General features: G+C 42.1%; 1 protein-coding gene across 1 annotated transcript in view; it reads left to right on the top strand.

Annotated features, from left to right (window-relative positions):
* LOC126262771 (uncharacterized) overlaps window positions 1–13,231 on the top strand; it is a 46,566-nt gene extending 33,335 nt beyond the window's left edge. The window contains exon 4 of the mRNA XM_049959586.1: window positions 13,148–13,231. Coding sequence (XP_049815543.1) covers window positions 13,148–13,231 — 84 coding nt within the window. The remainder of the gene's footprint in view (window positions 1–13,147) is intronic.
* Window positions 13,232–13,456: the final 225 nt, after the last annotated feature.

Genomic DNA, 13,456 nt, shown 5'->3' with positions numbered 1-13,456 from the left:
CAGGTATTAGGCAGGAATTGCTTGTTACGGTACTCATCTCAGTCGCGATCTTCCTCTGTCTTTGCTCCTATGACACTTATAACTTCTTGCCTTTAAGGGAAGTCTCTCACTCTCCATTCTTTGTAGATGTTCATTCCATTTTCTTCTCTAATCTTGAACTTTATCACTGAGGGAGGTGCAGAGGTTTGTGTGTATCAGTGATCCATTGAGCAATGCTGGAGGGAGCTGTGCTCCTGGTAGGGTCTCTCATGCCAGACAGGTCAGTTGGTGAGATTCCAGACAAAGAGTAGTCCCCTTGGAGGCTCTTGGATTCCGTAGAAATGTTGGAACAAGTGAGGCAATACTGACCCTACGACTTATCTTAGAAGAAAGATTAAGGAAAGGCAAACCTACGTTTCTAGCATTTGTAGACTTAGAGAAAGCTTTTGACAGTGTTGACTGGAATACTCTCTTTCAAATTCTAAAGGTGGCAGGGGTAAAATACAGGGAGCGAAAGGCTATTTGCAATTTGTACAGAAACCAGATGGCAGTTATAACAGTCGAGGGACATGAAAGGGAAGCAGCGGTTGGGAAGGGAGTGAGAAAGGGTTGTAGCCTCTCCCCGATGTTATTCAATCTGTATATTGAGCAAGCAGTAAAGGAAACAAAAGAAAAATTCGAGTAAGTATTAAAATACAATGGAGAAGAAATAAAAACTTTAAGGTTCGCTGGTGACATTGTAATACTGTCAGAAACAGCAAAGGACTTGGAAGAGCAGTTGAACGGAACGGACAGTATCTTGAAAGGAGGGTGTAAGATGAACATCAACAAAAGCAAAACAAGGATAATGGAATGTAGTCGAATTAAGTCGGGTGATGCTGAGGGAATTAGATTAGGAAATGAGACACTTAAAGTAGTAAAGGAGTTTTGCTATTTGGGGAGCAAAATAACTGATGATGGTCGAAGTAGAGAGGATATAAAATGTAGACTGGCAATGGCAAGGAAAGCGTTTCTGAAGAAGAGAAATTTGTTAACATCGTGTATAGATTTAAGTGTTAGGAAGTCGTTTCTGAAAGTATTTGTATGGAGTGTAGCCATGTTTGGAAGTGAAACGTGGACGATAAATAGTTTAGACAACAAGAGAATAGAAGCTTTCGAAATGTGGTGCTACAGAAGAATGCTGAAGATTAGATGGGTAGATCACATAACTAATGAGGAGGTATGGAATAGAATTAGGGAGAAGAGGAGTTTGTGGCACAACTTGACCAGAAGAAGGGATCGGTTGGTAGGACATGTTCTGAGGCATCAAGGGATCACCAATTTAGTATTGGAGGGCAGCGTTGAGGGTAAAAATCGTAGAGGGTGACCAAGAGATGAATACAGTAAGCAGATTCAGAAGGATGTAGGCTGCAGTAGGTACTGGGAATGAAGAAGCTTGCACAGGATAGATTAGCATGGAGAGCTGCATCAAACCAGTCTCAGGACTGAAGACCACAACAGCAACAACATCCTCCAACAAACAAAGGTTGGAAAAGGACCCTGGAGTCTGCTCAGGCTGCCGATACTTGTTTGCAGAAACAAAACTCGGTGAAATGTCCACTGATATTTGAGAAATCAATCAGATCTCAAGGAGTTCAATGCAGCTCTGCCAAAAATAACCTACTCCCACATCCTAGGAGGCATGAGTCGTGAGACGCCTAGACAATGTATGACACACAGTGGATACAGGCTACAAAGCCAATGGGAGAGGATGAAACACTAACTTATTTCCGGCGCCTTTAAATAACAGGAACATATCGGCTAAAGGAGATAATCCCAAAAGAAAATCCTGGTCCTCGTACAAGGGGGTTGAGCAGATGGCTGGTAACCAACTCTCAGAAAACACAGACTACTCCCATTAGCCTCGGTAACAGGGTGGTCCCAAAGATAAATGATAAGGCTATGAAAAAGGACAAACGAAAATTGTTATATTGTTACGAAATGTACATAAAATGTAAATTTCACTTTACCTTGCATGCAACTGAAGTGTGGAGAGCGGTGAAAGTTAAAGTTCTACGGCAGCTACAATCCTTGGCTTAACATCACAGTTAACTTTAGCGGTGAGAAGGCGCGAAAAGAAGAGATACTGCGTAGTGCATTAGGCGCTAGGTAGCAATATTAGGAAATGGGTAATCAGATGTATACGTGCGTTACAGCAGATCCTGGACTGATTTAAAACATTTCTTTGGGTTTAGGTCCACTTTTTGGGTTTTGGGCTCAAGTAACCTGAGTTTACAGTACCAAAATAGTTCAACAAAAATATATATTGGATTCAAACAAGTCTATGAGCGCAGTGGAAAAAATCGAAATGCTGCTTAGCTCAACGAAATGTGTTCGCAAAACACTAAAATGGTTAAAAAAATCTTTTTCACTCCTTAGACATATACATGCGACATTATCACATTTTTTTCACGGTTCATACCGGGAAAAAGTCTTGAATCACCGAATTTCGTTGCAGCCTCATTCGTGAGATTTTACAGATGTACCACCCAGAAAGGATATCACCAGGAGCTCGTCGAACTGAAGAGAAGAATCCATTGCAGCGTCGAAAAAAGCACTTTCCCATCACCAATAAAACAACATGGATCTATAAGAAGATGTATCTTATGCAGTAAGAACACAAAGCGTAAGGAATCGCGCTACTGCTGTAAACAATGTGATGTGGGACTGTGTATTGTACATTATTTCGAAATCTATCACATAAAAACTTTCTTAAATATGATTCCTTATAATGTTATCAATTTTTAGGAACTTCGGTAATAAAGAATATTCAAAGTACACGTTATCTTAAAAATTTAACGGTAAGAATAAATATAGAGGAGCCAGCGATGATAACGACGCAGCCCAGCAGTAACTGAGCCATATAGTGTCCAGCGCGGTAGTCACTGCCGTGTGAGCCGGCCGGAGTGGCCTGCGGTTCTAGGCGCTACAGTCTGGAACCGCGTGACCGCTACGGTCGCGGGTTCGAATCCTGCCTCGGGCATGGATGTGTGTGCTGTCCTTAGGTTAGTTAGGTTTAAGTAGTTGTAAGTTCTAGGGGACTGATGACCACAGATGTTAAGTCCCATAGTGCTCAGAGCCACTGCCGTGTGGAACATCCCGGCAGCAAACGGATGAGCACACAACTACGGCGCACTCAGCACTGAAAAGGTTAAAATATTTCAATCAATAGTACTGCGCTGTCCGCCTGTGTACGCCACCCTACGAATATGTTTTGCATGGCAATTCTGATACTAACACATCATCCAGTTTCTTACATGAACAAAATACTTAATCAAAGCACTTCTTACTACATTAAAATGAAAGCACATGTTTATAAGAAACGTAAGATATGATACTTTCCAAAACGTGACCGAGGTAGTCACAGTACAGAAATGAGTGGAAGATGGACCACGGAAGTTCTTTGGCTGATGCCAAAGAAATGACTAAGAAAACATCATGGTGGAAGGCGAGTTCAGGAACCACGCAGGAGAGATGTGGAAGCGTATAGATGAGGACTGGAAAGGGTGGAAAAGTCTGGAGGCGGCCTCTGTCCAACAGAAGAGTGAAATGGTTGATGACAATAATAACATAAAATTAATATTAGCTTTCTTACTACTTCTTGCATCAATAATGGATCATAAGGTTATTTTGCAAATAAAATTGCATAAATACATGTACATTTCATTCATTACGATTTCTTCAAAACACAAAATATAACTAACATTTTAAAATTTTGAAGCATTTACTGTGATGTACTGTAGACGAAGGGTTATCCTTCTTTGCCATCATACAATAACGCATCAAACATTCAGTATAAAGCAACATGAATGGCTAGTCTGACTTTCAAAATTTTAATCTCATTGTGAGGACGAAATCCGTGTTCTGCAAAAATAGCTCTTGGATGTTTCTCATTAAAGCGACAAAGTTTGCATTATTTATAAATTGGAAACTCAAGTTTTTTGCTACAGCGGAAGTTGACACTAACAAACAGATGCAGACGTTTCCCACAATTTAAGTCCAAAAATGGCTCAAATGGCTCTGAGCACTATGGGACTTAACATCTGTGGTCATCAGCCCCCTAGAATTTAGAACTACTTAAACCTAACTAACCTAAGGACAACACACACATCCATGCCCGAGGCAGGATTCGAACCTGCGACCGTAGCGGTCACGCGGTTCCAGACTGAAGCGCCTAGAACCGCACGGCCACACCGGCCGGCGCAATTTAAGTGTATGGTAGGCGACTGGACCTCAGAAAAGAAACAGATTTTTCTCCGTCAGTCATCATCCTGTTTACATCGCATTCACACAAAGCCAAGAGATATAGAACACTGTTTATAATTCCGTAAGATAAATTAGCATATTACCATGTCTTCGCGGTATCATTCATTTTTTAGCTCTCACTACGCTTTACAAGCAAACTATTCAAATTTGACCATCATAAAATTGGATAAACAAGACATATTATATAGCATGTTTATCTCCGTCATCATCTTGTTCATTTAGAAACAAGAGATGTAGAACACAGTTTACACTTCCGTAAGGCAAATTACCATATTACCACGTCGCCGCAGCATCATTATTTTCTGTTTTCGCTGCACGTTACTATCAAACCACTCAAATTTGAGCCATAAGGAAATTGGACATACAATACGCCATATAACATCGAGCATTATGATACACGTGCAAACACAATATTTTTTTAGCTCGTTAAAGTTTATAAAAACAATAGCTAACATCTGACTGCAAGAAAGAATCAATACGTCTTGTAAATAATGGAGCATATTGTTAACGCTAACAGGTTTCAGAAGTAATACAGCACACCGATCCAGAAAATATAAATTATACCTTTAATTGAAACTTTTAAGTCCGATAGACGTTGACATATTGGCAGTTTACACACTTCTTGGAGAAAAAGTCCGGAAAAATTAACCGAATAATCATGTCGATTCGAAAAAACTCGCTCAATACTTTTCTCTTTATTTCTGAAACGAAAAATTTAGTGTTAGAAAATGTACACTGCATAGAGTAAATAAAAAGGAAAAGGCATATCATTAAAACAGCTCCTAAAAGGACGAAAAGTTGGCTGTGACCAAAACGAATAACTGTAAAACTAAGAAACGTATACGCATAGCCTTTTGTCTGTTGTGTCGTAGCCAATGGAAGTGAATATGGGCAAAAAGAAACAATAACAATTGTCAACAAGTGGCCACGAAAGCCTTAACAGTTTTGTAATAAAAATACTATGTAGTTGTCGAGAAAAATGCTTAGAAAATGCCTAATGCATTGAATATGAAGCAGGACTTGTTATTGTAGGAAAGACCAGGTTAAGTGAAAAAAAAACCTGAGCAAAACGTCGTGATGGCGCACGCAGCATACTACCAAGAAAGTGCTTGCAGTCGGAAGATCATGTAAGGAGGGAATGCAGTTGAGAAAGTGTGGGGAAGAAGAAGGCTTGGAATAGTAAATGGAAGAAGTTAGCAGCAGATTAAGGGAGATGCACAGGACAGGGAAAAGCTAACAGTGCCCAGGGCTCCATATGATACTTGTAAGACAGTTATACTAAAGTCGATTTTTCTTCACACTGATGAAACTACTTAGAATACGATAGATGAAGAAATAAATTGCACCAAATCATTTTATTTGTAAGATATAGTTATTCTGTACTACCTGACAACTATCGAAGGAACTGATGAGTTCTTCTCGGGTTATCATCCGAGTGGTGGCGTCGTCTTGTCGCAACGTTTCGAGGAGTTCTTCACCAGAAGATGATGGGTACGAAACTCGTCGAAACTTTGCGACAAGACGACACCACCACTCGGCTGATAACCCGAGAAGAATTCATCAGTGGAATACGCCGAGAAATACTACAATCGCATACATCGAAGGAACTGCCTTCGGGACTTGAATCGACTAAAATTCTTCAACGGAGGAAAGATGGCTGTACCTGCTAGTTATGCATATGATTTTATGTACAGTATGCAAAGAACATGTTCCTCTTATAACAGTAATCTACTGTAGATCGCAGGAGCAAGGAAAAATTACAAGAATTTGGTAAAAATGTATTGGTTATTTCCATTTTCAACAATGGTTGTCGAACAGTGGCCGACGACTACTAGCCTATATCTCTGGCGTTAGTCTTTTGTAGAAATTTGTTACATTTTTATTCTAGTCTATAAGGACACTTCTAATGACAGGAAATGTCGCCTGTAGGAACCAACATGGATTTCACAGACAACAGTTTTGCGAAACCCAGGTCGTTCTGTTCGGCCACGAGACCCAGAAAGCAGTAGATATCAGCTCTCGGCTTGATGCCGTGTTCTTTGACCCACAGAAGGCGTTTCATAAAGTTCCATACTGCTGCCTAATAAACAAAACGAGTGTACGGAACATCAGACCATCCGTACGACTGGACTGAGGACATTCTAGCAAACAGAACACATAGCGCTTGTCGACGGAGAGAAGACTCTAGACGGAAAAGTAATCTCGGAGTACCCCAAGAGGGTGTTACATGATTATTACTTTTCAGAACGACCTAGACGGTAACGTAGGAAGTTCCATGAGGCTTTGAGCGGATGATGCTGTTGCATACAGAAGTCGCAACGCTGGAAAACTGTAGCGAAATGCAACATATCCTGCAAAGGATCGACTTTTGCTGCAGGTATTGGCACTTGACCCCAAAAAAAGAAATCCAACACTTTGTGCATAAATTGGCAGCAAGACTAATTAATGTATGACTACGCGATTGCAGAACAGCCACTAGAAGCAAACATATATACAAAATAACTGTGAGTATGCGTATGGAGTGATTTAAAGTGCAAGGTGTGCATAAAACTAGCCACAGGTAAGGCGGATTCCAGACATATTCGCTGGAAGAAACATCAGCAGATGAATCCGCCCACCAAGAAGGTAGCTTACAAAACGATTGTTTGACCAATACTTCGGTGTTGTTCGTCAGACTTTTATCCGCACCAGACAGAGAAATAGGTTGATTAGTAAGTAAGAACTTGACGGAAATACTCAGCCAAGTGGCATACAGTGCAGGAGAGGCGCTCTGTAGCACCGCGTGGTTTACTCCTAAAATTCGGAGAGCTTCCGTTTCGAGAAGAGTCAACCAATATATCACTTCCTCCTATGTGCGCTACACAAACGAAGCAGGTACTCGGGTAGCAGAGTAATTGTGGAGTGCAAATGATGGTTTTTTCGGCTAGGCAGTAGTCTGAGGCGCTCTGATGAACATTCGCCAGTCGATATGCGGCATGGGAAGTCAAACGGCGTTCAAATTAAAGACACTTCGACTGTCATAATTTTATCAGTGAACTGTCAAAGTATTCGTAATAATGTACTTGAATTTATTCCTCTATAGGGGAGCTGTTGCGCTCGAGTTATTCTTGGGACCGAGAGCTGGCTGATACCCGAAGTGGAGAGCTTCGAGATATTTAGCGAGTCGTGCAATATATATCGGAAAGACGGATTAGAGACCACAGGAGGGGGGAGTGTTCATTGCAGCTGACAAAAAATTGTCTCTAGTGAGGTCGAAGTTGAGCGTGACAGTGAAGTTATCTAGTCGCTTATAACAGCTGTAGGTGAAACCAAGTTAATTGTAGGATGTTTTAACCGGCCACCCGATTCTGCTGTGACAGTTGTCGAGTCATTCAAAGAAAGTCTAGGGTCAATAGCGCGCAAATACCCAGAACATGCAATACTAGTTGCAGGACACTTTGACGTACCCAGTACACACCGGCGTTTCTGTGGATTCATTGTAGGTGTTACAGACAGACTGTCATGCGAAATAGTTCTGAACACTTTTTCTGTAAACTGACTTCAGCAGCTAGTTCGGCTGGCCACACGCATTGGAAATATCTTAGACCTTGTAGCTACAATAGGCCGTACATTATCGACAATGTCAGTATAGAAACGGGGATTAGCGATCATGATGTCATTATAGCAACTACGAGTACGAAGGTTAATAAATCAGTCAAGAAGGCTAGGAGAGTATTTCTGCTGGATAGAGCAGATAAGCGCTTGCTAGTATCTCACGTCGACAGTGAAATGGCATCACTTGGTTCCAATAAGATGGACGTAGATGAATTATAGACAAAGTTTAAGTAGATTGTAAATCGTGATCAGGAGAGTTGTGTGCCTAGTAAACTGAAAAAGGATGTAAAAGATCCATCATGGTTTAATAGCGAAATTCGGAGGCTGCCGAGGAAGCAGAGGCTGTTGCACTCTCGGTTCAAAAGAGAACGCACAAATGACGACAAGCGAAGGTTAGTAGAGATTCGAGCGTTTGTGAAAAGATCAATGCACGAAGCATACAACAGCTACCACCGTGATACCTTAGCAAACGATGTAGCAGAGAACCCAAGGAAATTCTGATCTACGTCAAAATCACTAAGCGGGTCTAAGGCTTTTCCATTCAGTTCCTTGTTGACTGTTATGGAGTGGCAGTTGAAGATAACAGAACGAAGAAATCCTTCACACAGGAGAATCGTACAAACATAGCGTCATTTAACCAACGGATAGACACCCTTTTGGACAATATAGTAATAAACATCCCTGGTCAGAGAAACAACCGAAAGATTTGAAAGTAAATAAATCATAATGTCTGGATGAAATACCAGTTCGGTTTTATAGAGAGTACTCTACTGCACTGGCCCCTTAACTAGCTTGCATTTGTCGTGATCCTCTCGCCAAGCACAAGGCCCCAAGAGACTGGAAAAAGGCGCAGGTGACAGTATACAAGAAGGGTAAAGGAACAAACCTGCAAAACTACTGACCAATATCCATATCTTCTCTCCAGAATGATATTTTCACTCTGCAGCGGAGTGTGCACTGATATGAAACTTCCTGGCAGATTAAAACTGTGTGCCGGACCGAGACTCGAACTCGGGATCTTTGCCTTTCGCGGGCAAGTGCTCTACCATCTGAGCTACCCAAGCACGACTCGCGCCCCTTCCTCACAGCTTTACTTCCGCCAGTACCTCGTCTCCTCCTTTCCAAACTTCATTACTAGTATTACTAGGTCCCGAGTTCGAGTCTCGGTCCGGCACACAGCTTTAATCCGCCAGCAAGTTCTATATCTTCTGTTTGCTGCAGAGTGCTTGAACATATTCTCAGTTCAAAAATAAATTTCCTTGAGACTGAAAAGTTTCTCTCCACGAATCAGCATGGTCTTATAAAACATCGCTCGGGCGAAACTCAGCTTACCCTTTTCTCACATGACATACTGCGAACTATGGATGCAGGGCAGACAGACAGATTCCATATTTCTAGATTTCCGGAAAATACTTGTCACAGTGCCCTATTGCAGCCGTTAACGAAGGTACGAGTAAATGGAGTAAGTTCACAGATATGTGAGTGGCTCGAAGATTTCTTCAGTACTAGAACCCAGTGTGTTGTCCTCGACGGCGAATATTCGTCAGAGACAAGAGCATCGTCAGGAGTGTCCCAGGGAATTATGATAGGCCCACTGTTGTTCTCTGTGTATATAAATGATTTGGCCGACGGGGTGATCTGCAATCTGCGGTTGTTTGCTGATGTCGCCGTGGTGTACGCTAAGGCGTCGAAGTGGAGTGACTGTAGGAAATTAAAAAATGACTTACACACAATTTCCAATTATCGTGATGAATGACAGCTAACCCTAAATGTGGAAAAATGTAAATTGATGCGCATGAGTAGGAAGATCAAACCTGTAATGTTCGGATACAGTATCACCAGCGTCCTGCTTGACACAGTCTCGTCGAATAAATATCTGGGCGTAACGTTGCAATGCGATATGAGGTGGAACGAGGATGTGAGAAGTGTGGTAGGGAAGGCGAATGGTCGACTTCCGTTTATTGGGAGAATTTTAGGAAAGAGTGGTTCATCTGTAAAGGAGACCGCATATAGGACGCTGGTGCGACCTACTCTTGAGTACTGCTCGAGTGTTTGTGATCCGCACCAGGTCGGATTGAAGGAAGACATCGAAGCCATTCAGATTGGATGCTATAATTGTTACCGGTAGATTAGAACAACACGTAAGAGTTACGGATATGCTTCAGGAACTCAAATGTGAATCCCTGTACGGAAGGCGACATTCTTTTCGAGAAACACTGTTGAGAAAATTTGGAGAACCAACGTCTGAAGGTGACTATCGAACGATTCTATTGCCGCCAACATACAGGGTGTTTCAAAAATGACCGGTATATTTGAAACGGCAATAAAAACTAAACGAGCAGCGATAGAAATACACCGTTTGTTGCAATATGCTTGGGACAACAGTACATTTTCAGGCGGACAAACTTTCGAAATTACAGTAGTTACAATTTTCAACAACAGATGGCGCTGCAAGTGATGTGAAAGATATAGAAGACAACGCAGTCTGTGGGTGCGCCATTCTGTACGTCGTCTTTCTGCTGTAAGCGTGTGCTGTTCACAACGTGCAAGTGTGCTGTAGACAACATGGTTTATTCCTTAGAACAGAGGATTTTTCTGGTGTTGGAATTCCACCGCCTAGAACACAGTGTTGTTGCAACAAGACGAAGTTTTCAACGGTGGTTTAATGTAACCAAAGGACCGAAAAGCGATACAATAAAGGATCTGTTTGAAAAATTTCAACGGACTGGGAACGTGACGGATGAACGTGCTGGAAAGGTAGGGCGACCGCGTACGGCAACCACAGAGGGCAACGCGCAGCTAGTGCAGCAGGTGATCCGACAGCGGCCTCGGGTTTCCGTTCGCCGTGTTGCAGCTGCGGTCCAAATGACGCCAACGTCCACGTATCGTCTCATGCGCCAGAGTTTACACCTCTATCCATACAAAATTCAAACGCGGCAACCCCTCAGCGCCGCTACCATTGCTGCACGAGAGACATTCGCTAAAGATATAGTGCACAGGATTGATGACGGCGATATGCATGTGGGCAGCATTTGGTTTACTGACGAAGCTTATTTTTACCTGGACGGCTTCGTCAATAAACAGAACTGGCGCATATGGGGAACCGAAAAGCCCCATGTTGCAGTCCCATCGTCCCTGCATCCTCAAAAAGTACTGGTCTGGGCCGCCATTTCTTCCAAAGGAATCATTGGCCCATTTTTCAGATCCGAAACGATTACTACATCACGCTATCTGGACATTCTTCGTGAATTTGTGGCGGTACAAACTGCCTTAGACGACACTGCGAACACCTCGTGGTTTATGCAAGATGGTGCCCGGCCACATCGCACGGCCGACGTCTTTAATTTCCTGAATGAATATTTCGATGATCGTGTGATTGCTTTGGGCTATCCGAAACATACAGGAGGCGGCGTGGATTGGCCTCCCTATTCGCCAGACATGAACCCCTGTGACTTCTTTCTGTGGGGACACTTGAAAGACCAGGTGCACCGCCAGAATCCAGAAACAATTGAACACCTGAAGCAGTACATCTCATCTGCATGTGAAGCCATTCCGCCAGACACGTTGTCAAAGGTTTCGGGTAATTTCATTCAGCGACTACGCCATATTATTGCTACGCATGGTGGATATGTGGAAAAAAACGTACTATAGAGTTTCCCAGACCGCAGCGCCATCTGTTGTTGAAAATTGTAACTACTGTAATTTCGAAAGTTTGTCTGCCTGAAAATGTACTGTTGTCCCAAGCATATTGCAACAAAAGGTGTATTTCTATCGCTGCTCGTTTAGTTTTTATTGCCGTTTCAAATATACCGGTCATTTTTGAAACACCCTGTACATAGTGCGTAAAGACCACGAAAATAAGATACGAGAAATTAGGGCTCATACGGAGGCATATAGACAATCGTTTTTCCCTCACTTTGTTTGTGAGTGGAACAGGAAAGCAAACGACTATTAGTAGTACAGGGTATCCTCTGCCACGCACCATACGGTCGCTTGCGCCGTTTCTATATACGTATAGGTGTAGATGTAGAGGGAAAACATATTTTTCAAAATTTTTTAAAAGACGGTGGTGCGTTTCGCTAAGTCTTTACCCCCCGCCCACGTACGAATATCATTCGTTTGACATTATATTTAAAAGTCATCTCTGTCTAACTTCCATCCTATGCCAAATCGTGTTGCGCGTGTCTTAACCCATTACCTTTCCTAGATAATAGCACAACTGATTACTTTGTTTGGCTGAAATTTCTCCAGGACTCTGGAGTGATGTTAACATACGTATCACCCCTTTTCTACCCTAAACCCCAACCACATCCCTGGAAAATCTAAGGATTGCCCAGTTCAAAGTATATTTTTCCCCGATAGTCATATATGTCATACTATTGGTTGAAATTGCTCGAAGCGTTCGAGAATTATGCTTCACAAGTCACCTTTTTCTACCATGAAGCCCACTTCTAGCCGTAAAATGTTATGAGGATTGTCACCAACAACCCAGCAAACTGTGGATCGACACTAATATAATTCACTGTCTATTGTTTTTACATGTCACCCTCTTTACACGTTCGCACTGCCTCTAGAATTGACTTCCTGCAAGACAACATTTTTCAAGAGACTAAGCCATATATCTTCTCTCTTGTGTAGGGCCATTGGAGCCCACGTGAGGGAAATATGAGGCTCTTCTGCAAGCAATTTTTGCAGTCCAAAAGCGTTTCTGTCTTTCTGTCGACGTCTGTCTTCTTACCTCTGTCCAACCAGTGTTCTGCTCCTTCTGATCGAGAAAGCCCTTAAAGTTTTCGGTCACTTATTGACACCTTGATTCATTGTAGATGTCTTCCAGATTCCATCCAAAACTCTTGAGATCATTCTGTGCTTCCGACAAACATCTATTGGAGACTTTAGGCATGTTCTCCAGTACATTAGAAATCTGCTTCGTTATTCGTGTATCTCATAAAGAGATATCTGTAGAATTTAAGTCGTTATTTCCTTATGGACTCCATCAGCCTTTCACGATCCTTATATGATTCTTCCCTTCCTTAGAGTCTGTACTGTCCATCCCCTATAGCAAGCCGTATACGCACTAAGTTTGATCAAAATTGCTCCCTGTGTTCCTGATTTTGGTTTAATTGGGTTTCTTATTGTAACCTTACACATACGGTAATAATATCCTGTTACTAAGTCGTATGTTTACCAATTTATACTAAAATTAAACTACATTTTTATGCTGGTAAATAAAGTAAGTTGTGTTTAAACTTTTGTTTTTGTCTTCTTGCAGGTTAGTACCGCTCTTGAACTGGCGAACTGTGGACAAATTCTGAACTGGACCATATCTCATTTGGCAAGTAAACCTAGTCCTTGATCAGCTTACAGTAGCCTTGTTGACAGTAAACTGTACGACTCAAGCTTCCTCTGAGTTTATGGGTATTAACCGATGCTTTTAAATACAGAAAACTGTCAGTGCAGTACCGTTAAATGCTATACATGCGGCTACAAGAAGTGAAGTACTAAACCAATTACAAACTTAAAGTAGGAAAGTGAGCCTCACCTTTCCCACAGTGGGAAAAACCTAGAACAGTTTTAATGA

This window comes from Schistocerca nitens, chromosome 6 (genome assembly GCF_023898315.1).
Source record: "Schistocerca nitens isolate TAMUIC-IGC-003100 chromosome 6, iqSchNite1.1, whole genome shotgun sequence".
Lineage (NCBI taxonomy): Eukaryota > Metazoa > Arthropoda > Insecta > Orthoptera > Acrididae > Schistocerca > Schistocerca nitens.
Note: the sequence above shows the minus strand (reverse complement) of the source record. Positions and strands in the feature narration are given on the sequence as shown.